This window comes from Falco biarmicus, chromosome 19 (genome assembly GCF_023638135.1).
Source record: "Falco biarmicus isolate bFalBia1 chromosome 19, bFalBia1.pri, whole genome shotgun sequence".
Lineage (NCBI taxonomy): Eukaryota > Metazoa > Chordata > Aves > Falconiformes > Falconidae > Falco > Falco biarmicus.
The window spans coordinates 5,618,874-5,635,239 of record NC_079306.1 but is presented as its reverse complement, the minus strand read 5'-3'; the positions used below and the strand labels follow the sequence as shown (position 1 = coordinate 5,635,239).

The 16,366-nt window shown below is 57.4% G+C and overlaps 1 protein-coding gene across 4 annotated transcripts; it reads right to left on the bottom strand.

Annotated features, from left to right (window-relative positions):
* Window positions 1-602: 602 nt before the first annotated feature.
* On the bottom strand, window positions 603-16,341 carry TUFT1 (tuftelin 1). Of its 4 annotated transcripts, none has more exons than XM_056322087.1 (13): window positions 15,807-16,341; window positions 10,762-10,836; window positions 10,377-10,481; window positions 9,881-9,967; window positions 7,923-8,003; window positions 7,489-7,560; window positions 6,750-6,863; window positions 5,101-5,229; window positions 4,235-4,329; window positions 3,497-3,602; window positions 2,888-2,971; window positions 1,974-2,074; window positions 603-1,639 (listed from the first exon to the last, which is right to left on the bottom strand). In XM_056322087.1, exons 1-13 carry the CDS (start codon window positions 16,059-16,061, stop codon window positions 1,585-1,587), a joined length of 1,359 nt encoding a protein of 452 aa, XP_056178062.1. In that variant the 5' UTR covers window positions 16,062-16,341; the 3' UTR covers window positions 603-1,584. The 4 variants fall into 4 exon arrangements, with proteins under 4 accessions (XP_056178062.1, XP_056178064.1, XP_056178066.1 ...); XM_056322089.1 differs by lacking the exon at window positions 15,807-16,341 and adding an exon at window positions 15,151-15,284; XM_056322091.1 differs by lacking the exon at window positions 15,807-16,341 and adding an exon at window positions 11,657-14,532.
* Between the last annotated feature and the right edge of the window lie 25 nt (window positions 16,342-16,366).

Below are 16,366 nucleotides of genomic sequence, written 5' to 3'. Positions count from 1 at the left end.
CTGTCCCCAGGGAGGAGATACGCCACAGCAGGCCCACGCTCTCCGTGGCTCCCTTCTGTCACAGCCACAGCCCTGGCTGCCACAGTGGTGGGTGGCAGAGGCCACCGTGTGGAGCGGGAGCACCAAGGAGGCACTGAAACGCCACAGGCTCCGGCCTCAAGCCCAGCTCACACCCCGCCAGTGGGGCTGCTACAAGGCTGCTCTCCAACTGCCTAGGAGGTGTGCTATGGTAGAGATGGAGGAGCTCCAGTTCTGGATCAGAGTGCCACACCTCAACCCAAGCCCAGCTGCCTTCCCACCCCGGGGCACTGGGGCCAGGCTGCACGGAGAGGGCAGCCATGGGGGACTGTTGAATTCCAATCCAAAAGGAGCCAGCTGAGCCCACAGCACCCACCACTGCAGCACACAGCAGCAGCTCACTCCTGTGGAGCATGGGACTGGGAGTGTGACATTTGACACAGGGGCAAGACAAAAAAAAGAACAGAAAAGAAGGTGCACACAGCCACCGAGAGAAGCAGGGAGCCCAGCCAGCACAGCCCAAACCACCAAACCCACCCCCGTACATTTCCACTGTTTACATCTATTCAATGGACTACAGTCAGAGGGATTAAGGCACATGTATTTTTGTATTAACGTGGTCAGTACAAACGCCAACAACTTTCCTCTAGAGGTACCCAAGCTCCTTTCCTGAGCATGGGCACACACGAGACAGGTAATAACTCGCAAACCCAGAGGAAGCTGGCTGGTATTTTCCAGTTCAAACATGGGACAGGCAGTCCTCAACTGTGCTCCTGTGGAGGTGGACAGCAGCAATCATGCCTGTCACCACATCATTGGAAGAACACCAATAATTTATTGAAATAAATACAGGTAACAAACCAAACAGCCTCTGGGTTTAAACACTACACGTATGTCAGGTACAATTTCTCTACGCTCTTGGGAAAAGCATGGTGATACGCTGATTTTTGGCCACGTGAGCCTTGGCCAAGTCTGGAGCAGCCAGATACGTGCTGGAGATCGGAGGTGGAGGCTCCCAACTTGTCATGCGTTGGGCTTCATTGTAGGAAGGAGTCCATTTTAAGGAGGATTTCTTTCTTCTTTGAAACAGTGAATTTTTAATTTATTTTTTTTTTTTAACCAAAAAATGGTAACCCCAAGTCCATGTTGGCAAGCTGCAAGCTGAAGGGGGGGCTCTGTTTGGATGAGGCCCTTCAGAAGCAAAGGCTGCTCTCACAGAGCAACCCCAGCAAACCCAGGACTGACCAGGGAAGGCGAGCCTGGCACTCCAGCCAGAGCGCCACCTTGTCCACGCCGGGGCTGGTGGGTCCCAGCCTCCAAACTGGCATCCGTGTGACCTTGGGACCCAATGGAGACAGCAATGTGGACGCTTCCCAAACCTCCTTCCTCTGCCAGGACCGCCCCGGCTACATCTGTCCTCGGCTGCCACAGTTCTCCAGGGCACAGCCCTCCGCCGACAGCTCCGGGGAGACTCTGGGAGCACAGAGGCCAGAGGACGGCAGTCAAGCAGGGAAATCCAGTCAACGATAACAAGGGGAGTCTTCAGCTCGGACCAGCCCTCGAAACTCATGTTTCCACTACTCGAATGAGAGGCAGTGGCTTGGGGCCTGACAGCCTTTTGCTGCAAGAGACAGAGGGGTTTTGTTCAGCTAGAAGAACTTGGATGGGGTTTGGGGAGAAAACCTGCAGGAGAGGGTCCTGCCCCAGCCCTGGTCACAATAGCTCCCCCCAAAACCGGCCACAGGAGGGATCTCTCCTCCCCTGTACTCCCCTGAAGGAGGGATGCAGGAACAGAGACCTCTCTGCAAACAGAAAAAAAACCCCACACAATGCACATCCCTGAGTCCCAGCATCATCTCCCAGACTGCAGCTCCTGCTGCCCCAGGTAGAATGTGGACCCTGAGCAGCCAGACAGGCTTCCCCCCATCGCTGGAGGGCACCTGCTCCCCACACACCTGCTCACATACTCCGACTTCGAGCGTGCTCTGGAGCTGTGGCCGCCCCGACTGACTTGCTTCTCGATCAGGTGCTCTATGCGGTCGTGCATCTCCAGGTTCTGCAAGAGATGGAGGCACTGTTAGCGAGGAGGAGCTGGGGACGGGCAGGCTGCAGGCACACGGAATGCTTGCTGAGGAACACTCTGGTATAATCACTTGCAATGGGGCAGCTTTTTCTTGAGGGAAAAGAAATCTAGCTGCATGGAAGGACTGCTCACTAAAGGAGAGCTGGGATGGTTTGTGAGACCTGCTGGACACCCACCAGAAACCTGCCAGCATGCAATCTCCAATCCTGACCCTGTTTTCCACCTGGGTTCACAGCGGGCTGTGCTCACACACACTGCCCCCATGCAGAAATTACCAGAATGTGTCACCAAGAAGGGAAGACAATGCTAGAAGTGCCAGTGCAGTCTTGGTTTTTCTCCAAAAAAGGAGAGGTTTGACACTTGTTACAATCCTAGAGGCTGGAATGCAATTTTAATTTCTGACACGCATGCACTCAGCTGCAGCTTTGTAAGCAAGGAGGGTTTTGCTGCCAGAGAAATGTGCTTGATGAGATTACTTTGGACTCGGCTTCAGTTCACAGCTGCTCCAGCAGCCCAGGCTGCACTGGAAACCACCACACCAGCCTGGGGAACCAGCACAGCCCCTGGGGCTGCGGAGGGCATGTTTTCCTACATGAAGCAGGTGTCAGTGCCAGGGAAGGGCTTTGCTGCCAGCCACCCTGCCCAGAGCAAAGCTCACTGCCGTGAGGGAGCGCAGCCACGACCCGCAGGCACACACAAACCTGTCACACAGGAGGTTTCAGTGAGAGGCTCCCAGCTCAGAGCAGACCCCGTGCACCCCCCTGAAACATCCCTGCTAATATGCACCTCAGCCTCCAGGTAAGCGACTCTCTCCTTGAGCTCCTGGATCATGGCATCTTTGGCTTGAATCACCGTTTTGGAGTTCTGGAGCTGTAACAGAAAAGTTCACAGCAGTTGAAAATCCCTCTTGTGTATGGCTGGGCTAGGGAAATGTCTAGGAAGGAGGGCAGCTTAGCCAGCCACCCTTCTGCCTGTTAACACCCACAACATTAACTCCGAGGTCTGCATAAAAATCAAAACCCCCCTCAAATTAAGTCTGAGAATTAAGCCCCAGGTGAAGGAGCCTTCACTCACAGGCTTGAGATTTAACTCTTTCAGCAGGCCAAGCTGGGTGCACAGCGCTCCTTTTACACTGCTTTTATTCCCTTCCCCAGCCCAGGGCAGCTCGCGCCGCAGCGCTGTGGGCTGTCACCCTGGGGTCAGTCCCTGCTGCAGGACAGGGCTCTGGGCTGCCTTTGAACTTGTGTCCCTCTGGTCCCTCAGCCCCACAAACCAGTTCTTTGCTTTCAAGCAGCTTATATTTTTTTTTTCTTTTTCTTTTTTTCTTTTTGACCCCTCCAAGTCCTCCTAGGCTGTCCCCTGTCTGTCCTCCCACCTCAGCCCCACTTCTCTCACCTGCTCGATCATCTGGCGGACTTTGCGTTGCTGGCTTTTCAGCATGTCATCCAGATGGTGTATCTTCTCCCGCAGCATGGCCACCTCCTTCTCCAGCTGTGCTGACCTGGGAAAAGGAGAGGACGAGAGTCCAGGAGCCATCTGATGGCTTCCCAGAAAGGGAGCACCCACCCAGTTATGCCCAGAGCAGCTTTTTATCAGCCAGGTCTCCTCTACAGCCACACAGGTCTTGAAATATTTTGGCTAGACAAGGTAAGGAGAGGCAGAGACAAAACCTATTCAAGCAGGAGCCACAAAGACTAGCAACCACAGACTGCAGGGACACAGGAACATCAGGAAGAGTCAGACCACAAAACAAGGCCTTCCAGAAACAAGCCACTGCCAATTAGCCCCTGGAGCACCAGGATACCAGCTGGGTGGAACGAATCTGACATTATGGGAAGAATCGGCTGCTCCGGAGGCTCCCTAGGACCTGCCCCGAGCTCCCAGCCCGCAGCGGGGCCGCTAGAGGTCTCCGGGCAGCCCAGCTCCAGAGCTCTGGATCTCTCCGAGCAAAGCAAAACTTCAAGAGGTATTTGGAGATTAGTCAGCTCTTGGGAGTAGGGTGCTGTTTTGCAAGCCAGAGAGCAAGCACGCCCTTCGCAGGAATGTGCAGTCATGCCCCAGCGAGCTGACACCCCGACCCAGCGGCGTGGGCTTGCTCTGGAGTTGGCAGCCGAGCCAGAGGCCAAGCCTCACCGGTCTTGTTCGGCGAGCTTGTCACCTTCCACGCTTCTCAGCCTCGCCAGCTCTGCTTCACCTTCTTTCATCTTCAGCAGCAAACTCCTGTGCTCCTGTGGCGGAGTGAGAGGCCGAGTTACACACGCGGAAACAAGTTGCAACACATGCTCCCTGGCCTCTGCCGCACAGCAGGGAGCTAGAAACACCCAGGGAGCCAGGCAGGCTCAGCTCAGCCTCCCCGCTGAATCTGCGGGTTGTTTTCATGAGCGTTAAATTTACATGCGAGAGACAGGCAGGCAGGGTAGCCACAGAGGTGACCGACAGCAGTCGTCCCACTCCTTTACCCCTAGGATACAGGCAAGGCACCAACCCATCTCCTTCCCTGCTGTCAGGCCAGGGAGCGCAGCCCCAGATCATGCTCGCACTGCACTGTTAGATTTATGACTTTAATAGTACTACGAGCAGACCACAGCTAAAAAAAAATAAATATATATAATCAAGGCTGGAGGTTGTGTTCATGCCCCCATGAGAAGAACTGGGTGGCTGTCTAGACTGTGTACTCGTTTCCAGGATCCCTGGAAGAGTCTGCACAGACCAACCAGATCTTCTAGACCTGGGAAATGTGAGTCTAAACTGGCAACAGTCAATTTTCAGCTGCTCCCAGCAGCTGGCTTTGCCCGATGCTGTTGGGTTAAACCTGGTTGGGAAGTCAAATGCTCCGTACGGTGGGTACTCTGCAGCCGGACCAAGACCCGCTGCGGTGTCTGCGCTGAGCACTGCCAAACTCATCACCACTGGGCTCTTCCATTCCCCGCCCCAGCAGAGCGGGACCAGGCAGCTCTGCTAATCCCATCAGCCCCCCACCATGGCTTCAGGGACGGTACCTTCTCCATCCCTGCCATGAGTCTCTGCAGCTCATCCATCTGCACCTCCTTCTCCACCACGCTCTTCTCTGCTCTCCGCAGGGCAGAGCTTGTCTGCTCCACTTCCTCCTGGTACTGCGAGACTGTCCTCTGCAAGCAAGATGGAGATGCCTTTAGTCCTGACCCTCGCGCGCCTGGACACCCGAGCCCTCTCCTGAAGCCGCACTGGTGCTCGAAGCCTTGGCAAGCAGATCCTGCTGCAGGCAGCCGGGCGTCTCGGCAAACAGCCCGACATGCTTCAGAGAGAAAAGCTTCTTTAGAAAACTCCCCGGCTTCAAAGCACTTCAAAGGAGCCAGCGCTTAAACGCTGTAGCAATAAAGGCTCCTCAAACGCAAGAGACATGTTCGTTCTCAGCCACACGCGCTCTGGGGCTGTTTGCAGGCTCCTCTCGGGTCACCTGCCCAAGGAACTGACCTCAGCCAGCCCCACACCTGCACCAACAGCTCAGGGACTGAGAGGGGACAAGGGTGTCCCCGGGGGTCCCCACGGCAGCTGGAGAGCAGGCTCAGACAACAAGGCACACTGAGAACATCTGGGCAGCGCTGGCAGGATCAACAACCACCAAAACCCCCTCCTCTGCCACCCCCGGGGATGTCCATCAGGCTCAGAGCCTGCAGCCGGCAGCATAGCTGACCCCAGACCCCAAAATGCCACAAAATGCCACCAAACCACAACTTCCCAAGTGCAAGGATTGATGGACTGATATCCCCAGGGCGCGTGCCACCGCGGCAGGCGGACAGACATCTCTGTGCCGGAGGAAGCGGTCGTCGCTCAAACCCACTTCCCCAGTGGACGTTGTCCCCTGACCTGCTGCGGGGAACCCCCCAGGCTGGCCAGGACCAGTTTGGTCTGCAGGACAGGATGCGAGCCCGGACGTCACCGCTGTCACCAACACTCAGAGCTGCGAGGTGACGCAGTCAGGCCCAGCCCATCCGGGACATGAGCAGTCACCAGAAGACACACCGAAAGGGACAATTAATCACAGGGCTGAAGAAGGGAGGGAAGTGAATGTGACAGCTTCGTCAGCACCACGCGGCAGGCAGAAGCCAAGGAGACCCGTGCAAAGGGCTCGGGTGCCTCCCAGTCAGCTTGCCCGCCTCGATGGCAAACAGCCCTGCAGAGAAAGGGGCTGAGCTCCCAGAGAGACCACCCAAGCCAGCGCTGCCGCAGCAGCCCAGCACTGTGGTGGGGAACCACAGCCTTTGTCCCTGCGCAACCTGTAGGGATGCTCTGCTGGTCCCCATTCCCCACAAAACACCTCTCTTGGACACTGAGCCTGGCTACAGTTGGAAAGACTCAGCAGAGTCTGGGGGGACCACCTTCCAACCTGGCTGCTGCTTCTACTTTATGCGATTTTTAACTGGGAAAGCACTTAGGTCTTCAGACTCATCTGGGCAACCAGGGAGGCAGTTTGCCTCCCAGGTTTGGACTCCCTGGTGTGTTTTAACAGCGTGCACCAAGCCCACTGCCCTGCGAGGAGAAGCCAGGCACCTCCAGCAGCCCAAACTCACATGCCCATGTGGCTCCTCAGGCTTCCAAAAGAAAAAAAAAACCCCAAAATAAAATAAAAATCATGCTTTCCCAGCAGAGAAGTGCACAGCAGAGTCACCTCAAAGGCTTTCTTTTCCAACTGATGACGCTTTTCAGCCTCCTGCAGCTTTGTGAACAGCCTCTTTGCCGTCTGTCGGATCTTTTCGACGTCTTCACCTGAGCAGTCCTCCTCCTGCAGAGACAGTAACAGGACAGGATGAGCAGTCAGGAGGTATCAAAGGAGCCCTCCACCCCAATGTGGGCAGCGCTGCTGGTGACAAAGCCCGGTAACATCACTTCTCAGCTTGAAAAAAAAACCCGAAAGGCGCTCCTGTCCTCACCTCCCACGCTCAAGCCGACAGCTTCCAGCCCTCAAGATAACGCACACAGTATCCTTTGGTTGCCTTCCAAGCCCTGTTTGCAGGATGCCATCCTGATCTGCACTTGGGCAACCTGAAACCCCGCAACATGAACCAGGTCCACAGCAACCCAGCCTGAAACCCCAGCCCAGAGCATCTGCCCCAGCCAGGGGAAAGACAAAGAGCTGGAGAAATATTTACCAGCTTAAGATTCCTGTTATCCCTTCTGCTAAAAACGTCTTGTGTGCAGAGGTTTAAAAACCCATTATGCACATTTTTATTGCTTTAATAGAGCTGCCCTCCATTTCTGATCTGACCCTGATAAAAGGACTAGGGTTTGCTGCAGGAGCACCCGATCGTGTGCTGAAGAGGTTTGAAGTTACCTGCTGGGAGGAATGGATCAAACTAAACCCGATACTTCTTTCCGTAGTGCTGCAGTCCCCCTCTTTAGCTCCATACCTGCTCCTCCCAGGAATCGGCACGCAGCCTCTCAGGGTACAGCCAGCTCCCGTTCTGCTTTTCCAGCACAACCTGCGTAAGCAAAGGACAGATGGACAGGGATGTAACGCTGGCTGGCATGGCCGCTCGCGCAAGAGCACAGTCACATGCAGACAGCTAGCTCTGGGGCACCGCAGCAACTCAAGACTGAGGGTTTTTTTTTCTGCAAATGAACATGCAATAGTGCATTTGGCCAGCCAATGCGTTTTGCTTACTGACTCCTCGTTATGGGCTTGTGCAAGGTTTTGAATTTTGCGTGTAAACGGTGCTGATGTAGCTTTCATTTGCCACAAGCGCCTCGATCTTTAAGGCCCCTTCTATCATTTTCCGGACCCGAAGATGACATCTTTTTAATAAGTCAATGCCATTTAATGCCCGAGAAATGCTCCCGTTACCTGTGCATGCTGTTTATCTCCTTGTCTGTTCTCAAGTTTACTACTTAAGTCTTCCCGCAGCTTCTTCAAAGAACTTCTAGCCTGGCAAAGGCAAGTCAATTTAGCTTGATCTGCACGGACAGTGTCACTCAGCTTAACAGAAATCAAACAAAGGCACGATGGCTGCTATGATGCCCTGCGCCGATATGCAGTCGATGGCTTCTCTGCCAGCCTGACCCTCTAGTTTTACTATAGCCCTGCCTGCAAGCAGCACCGTCTCTGGCAGATACCATCCTTGTGAGGCAGCTGTCCCACACGATCATGGGAATGAAAAAAAAAATTAATAAAAAACCCCCACAACCAGGCAACAATCTGGAGAAGCTACTGATTTTTCATGCATTGGTCTTCTTCACCTTTGAAGGGCTGAGAAGACCCTTGCTGTTCCCCAGCTCCCTCTCTGCCTTGCTGCAGGACGCCGACAAGTACAGTCTTGACTTGCAGCTACTCGAATTAGTCAGAGCAAGTGAGCCAGCGGAATGATTTACAGGCTTTTACAGCAAATGCTGTCCCAACGCTTTTCAAAGAAAAGCCTTCTTGAAGCATTAACAGCATGGCTTCATCCCTACCTCTTGATTTTAGATGCCTGAGGCGCTGGGGGAAAGCAGTTTGCTGGAGACTGGGCAGCGGCAGGGCAAGGTGAGAGCACGTGTGGCCCCCGGGTCAGCAATCGAGCCCATGGGGACAGCAGTCCATGACTTTGATCCAGCTGGATTGAGTCATCCCCAGTTTTTGTACCACGACCCAGTGCAGGGCACTTCTCTTGGATGCAGGCGGACTGGTACCACCACCGTGACTTACTGGTTTAGCTGATTCCCTTGGGTTTCGCATGCAGGATTAAGTTGTACTGCACGGTTAGGCTGCTTCAGCTATTCTGATAAGGCTATGTACAGCCTTTGTGGCCAGACGAGGTCCAAGTCCTGCTCAGCTCTTGCTAAGAGGCCCTTTTAAAAGCCAGCTCCTGTCTCCATCTGAGCTGTGGGGCGCTACAGGAAAGCTCCGATCAGAAAAGCTGAAGCCGAAGCCCCAGGAGTGGGAAGGCTCACACAGAAAAACGGCAGCATCCAGGTAGCTGCGAGATAAGGTCTGGGTGAGCAACACCCCCAGAGCGCTGCAGCCCGGGGCAGGCGGGAGCCAGGCAGGTCTGGGCTGCACGCAGCAGGCAGCGGGAACAGACTGTTTGCTTTCAGGAAGGGAAAAAACATGCGTTTTGGCAGAGGAGTCAGAAGGATGACGTAGAAGATCTGAAGGCTGCCCTACCAGATCTGCCCCTCGCTGCTCCTGGGGCCAGCACCCAGCACAGAAACTGCCCCATGAGAGAAAACTCACATTTAATATTTTCCCTCCACTTTTTCTCTTTTTTTTTTTTTTTTTGCTTTGCTTTTTTTTTTTTTTTTCAGGCCAAGCTTTCCAGAACATGCATGCAACCGCTTCAGTGCCTTGCAACCAGCTCTCCAGAAATAACATCCCCACCAGGAGCAGAGGCAAGGGTTAAACTTCCGAGAGTCTCATCATCTAGTTTACTTTGGGAGATGAGACATACCAAAGAAACTGCCTTTTAACAAGAGGCTCTAGTTGTGCCGCACCCAGGCATGCAGGGGACAGCCTTGGGGGAAAGTCATCACGCAATTCTCTTCAAATTCAGTCCATATAGCAGAGCAATTAGTCAGGCTGAATTAATTTATGGCGCTTGATTAGGCTACTGCCCTGTACAGGCAAGTCAACAAACTGGAGAGTTCAGCTCCACTGCCAGTTTGCCAGAGTGGCTGGGGCTCAGCTGGGGCTCGAGTGCCACAGCCGGCACGGGCATTGCCACCGCTCACAGGGAAACCCCAGGAGATGTCCCTGGGGGAAGCAGAGTGCCCCAGACCCTCACCCGCAAGCCCCTGCGCAAGCCAGAGCCCCTTGCAGATGTTAACTACCTCTTGAATGTAACGAACTTCACTTTTCAGCTGGTTGACGTGTTCGTCGTGGTTCATGCCACCCTCAGCCCGCGCCTTGAGATAAACCTGCCCAGGAGAGACAGTGGCAGCACGTCAGACCGTCCCGACTCCGGCCAGCCCGGGAACACCAGCAGCAAGCCCAGCTCCGCAGGGACTGGGACATGGAATCCCACTGCTTCCCGAGGCATGTTGTCCACAGATTTCCCATTTGCGGTTAATTCCCTGGCATTTTTAGAAGCTGCTCCTCCTCCTGTGTGACCCCCACCCCACAGAGCCCCTGCTGCTGCCCCAGGTTCTTGCTGCATCCCCCCAAAGCCAGGGAAGCCCACCAAACTGGTGCTGCCAGCCAGCTGCACTGCACCAGTCCTGCCCTGGAGAGGTTTCTGCCGGCATAGCTTCAGACAAAACCTTTTTTCTGGCCCCACTTATTAAACAACATCGCTCTGCCACAAAGGCAGGGAGCCAGTGGCTGTACCTTGATGATCTCCTCATCGCCATCGTTGGATTTGATGCATTCGGAGGCCAGGGAGTGACCGTTGCTGGATCTGTTGGCCACCATGGCAAAGGCTTTTCCCACCGGCTGCAAGAGACAGAAGCGGCAGGGCTTTCAGAGAGGTGGGATGAGCTGGAACAGTTTGCCCAGCTCCAGTCAAACAAGCATCATGCACTTTTGCAGAGGAACGCAGCACTGAGCACAGCCTTGGGAACTGACACCGAAGGGTTTAACAGACCAGGAGGCGAGTTTTCTGATTCACAAAGCATAAGTGACCGATCCTCCACCAAACACCCATTCCCCCCTCCTGAAGTTAGCTCAAACACTCGTATTTTCAACACCAAACCCAGCTGCAGGGGAGACCCACCTTCTGTTTCGCCTGCTCGCGCCTCTCGCCGGGGAGGTCATTCGGCAGTGTCAGCCGCAGCACCTTCACGCTTTCCTAAAACAAGAGGTGGGATTTAGTTTTAAGTTTAGATTCCCTGGAAGTCTCTTTACATCCAGCTCTGGTACGAGCCGAGAGCCAGGTCAGCATCGTTGCAGACGTGTGGACAAGCTGCCTTCCCCCTTGGTTTGAGCTGCAGCTGGCGAAGTAACGCTGGGATTAAAATGAGTTGTAGCAAGCACACGACGACTACATTTATCAAACCCATCAGGGCTTGGAGGAGACGTGGCCCAGCCAAGGCTGAGGTAATGCCGATGGGCTGGAGAAGCGACTGCCAGGCTCATTTTTGTGCACTGCCCTCCGCTGCCAGGCGTCACGGCTGTCCTCCGTCACGGTAGCTGGCTACGGTGGGGCCAGTGCACAGCACTCAGTAGCAGCCCTGGAGAAGGGCAAAAGCAGCCGTTACCAGCTCATGCGCTGGGACCTTGCTGGATTCACCCTTCTCTGCGCCACCACGGCTCTGCCTGTCCTCTGCAGGCACAGCCCCGGCCAAGCGGAGCCCACTCCAGCAGCAGGGCGCTCCCTGGCTCAGGGCCACGAGCACCCACAGAGGCTCCAGCCACAGCCAGGGGCTGGTCTGCCTTTACCACTTAACTCCTCACCCAAAGCCTTCCTACCAGTGCCACGGCGTTTCAGCCACATCCAGCACCGTGCAAAGCTCAGCTGGCTTTCGAGGCGATGCCCGGAGCACACAAAGAGCCCTAAAGCACCGCACAGACACCCAAAACGCTCCATGGGGTTGCCCACTCTCCTTCTGCAGCTCAACACCGGCACCGTGCACCCGCAGCAGTGTGGAACCCCCCTTTTCCCAACAGACCTCGTCAGCATCCAGGTAGCTGTTGCTCATGGTCCTTATTAAACACGACCCCGGATGCGGGAGCTATTTGGCGCGTGGTGGCCACGGCAGTGGGCTCTTGGGCGGCAGCACTGCAGAGCTGAGGTAGGTGCCCGCGCAGTGCTGAGCGCCCGCCCCTCGCCACACCTCGGCCACGTCAGCCTCCTGCTCTCCAAAAGCAACGTCAAAGTATTTCTGCCTCCCCGTTTCCAAGCGCTCTCTTTGCCATCCAAGTCTCGACAAGCCATCTGTTTGTTTCCAAAATATTTTGTATACACTGCTTGCACAAACTCTAGCTCCCAAGGAAACGTGGAGCCCTCCTACAGATCACAAACATGCAGCCAGACCCCTTCGCTCCCCTGTTAAGACAATTATCCAAGAGAAACTTCACTGGGGCTCTGCTAGCACTCAGCAGTACGGATCATTTAACCAGATACTTGTCTGCAACTCTTACTCCAGGGAATGTTTTCCTTGGCAAGACCCAAGAAGTTGGAAACTTTGGTCAGAAAAACTTAAGAGCAGCTGGATGTAGCACGTTCCGTGGTTTTGGGAAGATGCAAGAAGCACTCAGGTTTTATGGCAGAGAAAATGGCTCACGGCAGTGCCCGCATGCGAAGCATCACTCATCATCCTACTGTTGCCTAAAGCAAGCGGGATGCAGGAGAAGGCCGGGGGTAAGAGCATGGAGCAGCCCACTCCCACCTGGGCCGCCGATGGCAGGGCAGGAGCGTTGGCATGGCACGAGCCTGGCAGAGCTGTCAGCCACATGTCAGTCCCTTCAAGCGTCCTTACTCACAGCTTTGTTTACAAGCGCCAGGATCTCACGCTCACCATCCCCATCCCGTCAAGCCCGGGCAAGGGTGGGAGGCTGCCAAGGAAATCGCTCACTCGGGGAAGATCCACTGCAATAAGAAACAAGCACCAGCCTATTTCCATCCCCGCAGCCAAAACTATCTGGAGTCGGCACGCGGGTGCTTTCTGTCCCAGCAGACCCCAAATAAACCTGCTCCTGGGGAAACCCACCATCGAGCCAACGCAAACCGGCTGCAGCAGGAAGCTGAGAGCTGCCGGTGCCTTCCCAACCAGCACCGGCACTACCAAACCTCGGGTCAAACAACAAGGAAACCACCCATGCAAATGCTGGCGGGGGAAGGCTGCGCCGTCTCCATCCTCCTCCACGCCGGGGAAGCGCGGGGGAGGCAGCAGGATGGCCAGACACAAGATGGATGTTTGAGCAAAGGTTCTCTGGCCCACTGGGGAAGAAAACCAGCTTTTTCAGCTCGGCAAATGCTTTTAAGGAGGTTGAGGCAGGTGCAGGAGGTAGAAGCCATGGCTGGGTTAAAGCAAACCACTCCCTGCCCAGCTTGTTTGTCTGCAGCAGCCTCGGCTGTGGTGAGCTGCGCCTGGTCGGCACTGGGTGGATGGAGAAGAGGAGACGTTTGGCTCTCATCTCACACACCACCGGCACGGCAGTCCCTGGCAATGCCCTCGCACGGTTGGTTTTGGGCTTTGCTTTTACCGTCCCACAGCCAGAGTTTCATCAGCTCCTTGCCAGTGCCGGGGCAGTTTCCAGGAGAAGCAGCTCCTCCAACGCAAAGCCGGAGTGACCCAGAGGGACGCTGCAGCTGGCACATGCTGTCCTCCCCCTCTGAGGTGTCAAATTCAGCTGGGACAGGAGTAGTGGAGTCACAGGGACTCCCCTACCTGCTCCTTTACCTCCTGGCTGGCATAAAATCCACTCAGCCAACACTCACCTGCTTCCAGCCCTGGAGCAGAGGGGGCACTGGGTTTTATACCCCCTCCGTTGTTTTCCAGGGAAGGCAGGAGCGCCTGCAACGTGGCCCACACTGGGAAGATGACGGAGTACCTCACACTCATCTCCTGCTTAGAAAAAACCCTCCTCGCACAGAAAACGCTTCTTTAACACCCCAACCGTGCACCCCAAGAGGTCCTCCAGCCTGGCAGCACGTGTTTATGGCTTTTACTACCAGCCTCGGGAATTAACCATGAATTAACGTGGCCAGGTCCGGGCAACAGCTGCGGTGAAGCACCAGCAGTTGCAGGCTCCTCGGCAGGACGGCCGTGCTCCCATCTTGCCCTTCCAGGAGGCGTTCCCGAAATCCCAGCAGCCCTTTGGGTCCAACCACCCGGCCAGAGCCAAATCCCCGGGAAATGAGGGTGAGCAGTATCAGCTAGGACAACCAGGGACGCCAAAGCCAGTTTTAAATCTTTTGGTCTATTTTGCATCATCTAGCCCAAAAATCCTCACTTTGGGTGGAGGGAGAGACCCCAACTCCACTCCTGGGGAAGAGGGAACCACGCAAATCCCGACCACATCCCGGGCGGAGGAGAGGCGGCACTGACCCACAGCCGGCGATCCCGACGCGGCATTTTGCAACCGCAGGGAAGGCACTCGGTCTGTCTGTCCATCCTGACTGTTAAATAAAAACAGGCCTGACCTGACCCAGAGGGTATCGCCGAGGCTCAGCAGCAAACAGCTCTGGCGTTTGGAGATCACCGGCGTTACAGAGGCGCTTATCACCGTAATAACCCATTAACCAAACGAACCCAGCGCTGCAATCGCTCCTTATAAGGCCGGGAAAGCTGCGGGGAATTAGGACTCTCCTAAGGAGACTCAGAGCTGAGTCACCCGGCAGGGCTTGGGCCGGGGAGCCGGGCAGCCGGGCAGCCGCTGGCATGGCAGACGGCAGCCGAGCACCGGCGCGGTGCTTCGGTCTTTTGGGGGATCCCTCCGGTGGCTAAAACCCGAGCAAAAAACTGGAGCACCGAGCTGTGGCGGGCAAGCCGGGGTGCCGCGCCGGTGTGGCGCTGGCTTCGGGGTGCTGCCAGCCCCACCCAGCACCCGTCCTCGCGGCGATGGCCTGGCTCCCGACGGCGACGGGGAAAACCCAACGATAAGGAAGGGAAAAACGCGAGGCCCTGCCACAACCCAGGGAGGAAAGCGCCAGAACAGCCCGGCTGTTCCCACCACCCTGGCCCCACTGCCCCCGGCAGCTGCTCGAGGGGCACACTACCCAAAAAACCACATTATCCAGGGATGGTTTGATGGCCACGCAGGACCACGTACCAGCCGGGATTCCAGGAGTCCCCCGTAAGCACAAGGGGGGCTGGCGGGACCCCAACGCCGACACCGGGGTGCACCTCCGTGTGCTTCGCTGTCCTCGCCCGCCCCACTGGGGTTCAGCCGGGACCCTGCGGCGCAGCCCAGCAAAGGTCCCAGGGATGGGACCCCCGAGCCCCCCGGAGCAGGGAGGGGCCACAGGGCCCCCCACAGACCCCCGGACCCGCCTCACGGCTGCCGGGCGGGCTGGGGACCGGGTGGGCACAGCCGCGCTCCACCGACGACACGTCCCGGGACGCCCCGCGGGCAGCAGCCGCCCCCCCGGGAGCGGCGGGAGGAGGCCTGGGGCGGGGGGAGGGGGGGGTCAGGGGGCCCGGGGGGGGGGGCAGCTCACCGGGCTCTCGCCGTGGGGCCGCACGTCCAGCACCGCGCACCAGCCCTTCAGCCCGTTCATGGCCCCGCCGCGACTGCCGGGCCCCGCCGCCGCGCCGCGCCTTTACCGGCCCCGCCCACCGCCTGGCCCCGCCCCCGCCCCGCCCGGCCCCGCCCCCCGCCCCTCGGCGTGCCGCGCCGAGCCCGGCAACAAGCAGCCCCGCCGAGCCCTCGCCAAGCCAAGCCAGGGCCTGCCCGGCAGCGCCGAGCGGTGGGGTGCCCTGTCGAGCCGTGCCGAGCCGGGCCAGAGCCGTGCCGAACCCTGCTGAGCCGCACCGAGCCCCGCTGAGCCATGCCAGAGCTGTGCCGAGCCGTGCTGAGCTGTGCCAGAGCCACGCCAGAGCCGTGCTGAGCTGTGCTGAGCCACGCCGAGCCATGTCAGAGCTGTGCCAAGGCCTGCTGAAGCGTGCCGAGCCATGCCAGAGCCGTGCCAAGCCACGACAGAGCTGTGCTGAGGCCTGCCGAGGTGTGCCAAGCTGTGCCAAGCTCTGCCCCAAACTGGGGTCACGCTCAGCCATGGGAGCCAGCGCCGCCTCCCCCGAGCCCCCGCTCCCCGCCCCGCCCCCGCCACGGTGCCCATGGGGGAAACTGGGGCACGGCGGGGCCCTGCCGCCTTACCGGGCCGAGCAGCCGCTGGGGAAACCGAGGCACAGGGTGGGGACGGCGGTTGACCTCGGCCCCGACACGCGTGTCCAGGAGGAGCTGAGGGCAGAACCGGTTGTGCCGGGCTGGCTCAGCCGCAGCGGGGACGCCGTGGGCCGGATGCTGGGCACGCCGAGCCTGGCACAGCCCTGGGCGGGTGGCGATGCAGAGCCACAGCCCACACGGACCAGAGGGGACAGAGGTGGCCCTGCTGTCGTCACCGTGTCCCATCCCTGCTGGCTCCCTCCCAGTTGAATGTCACTGGGGCACGGGAGGGGAAACTGAGGCAGCAGGGACAGGGCTGGCCGGGTCACTGGGTGCTGTCCCAGCCCCGCGCTGGCTCCGGGATGGAGCCAGCTCGGCCCTGCTCGAGGCCATGGAGGGGAACTGCGGTAACCACCTGCCAATCAACGCAATGGCACTAATTAGTGGTTGGCAAGACTCCCATCCTCGTTAATTAGCGATAACAAGGATTTATCTCCAGGCCAGATCCAGCAGAGCGGGGAAGGAGCTGTGCTCCCTGAGCTGGGCAGGAG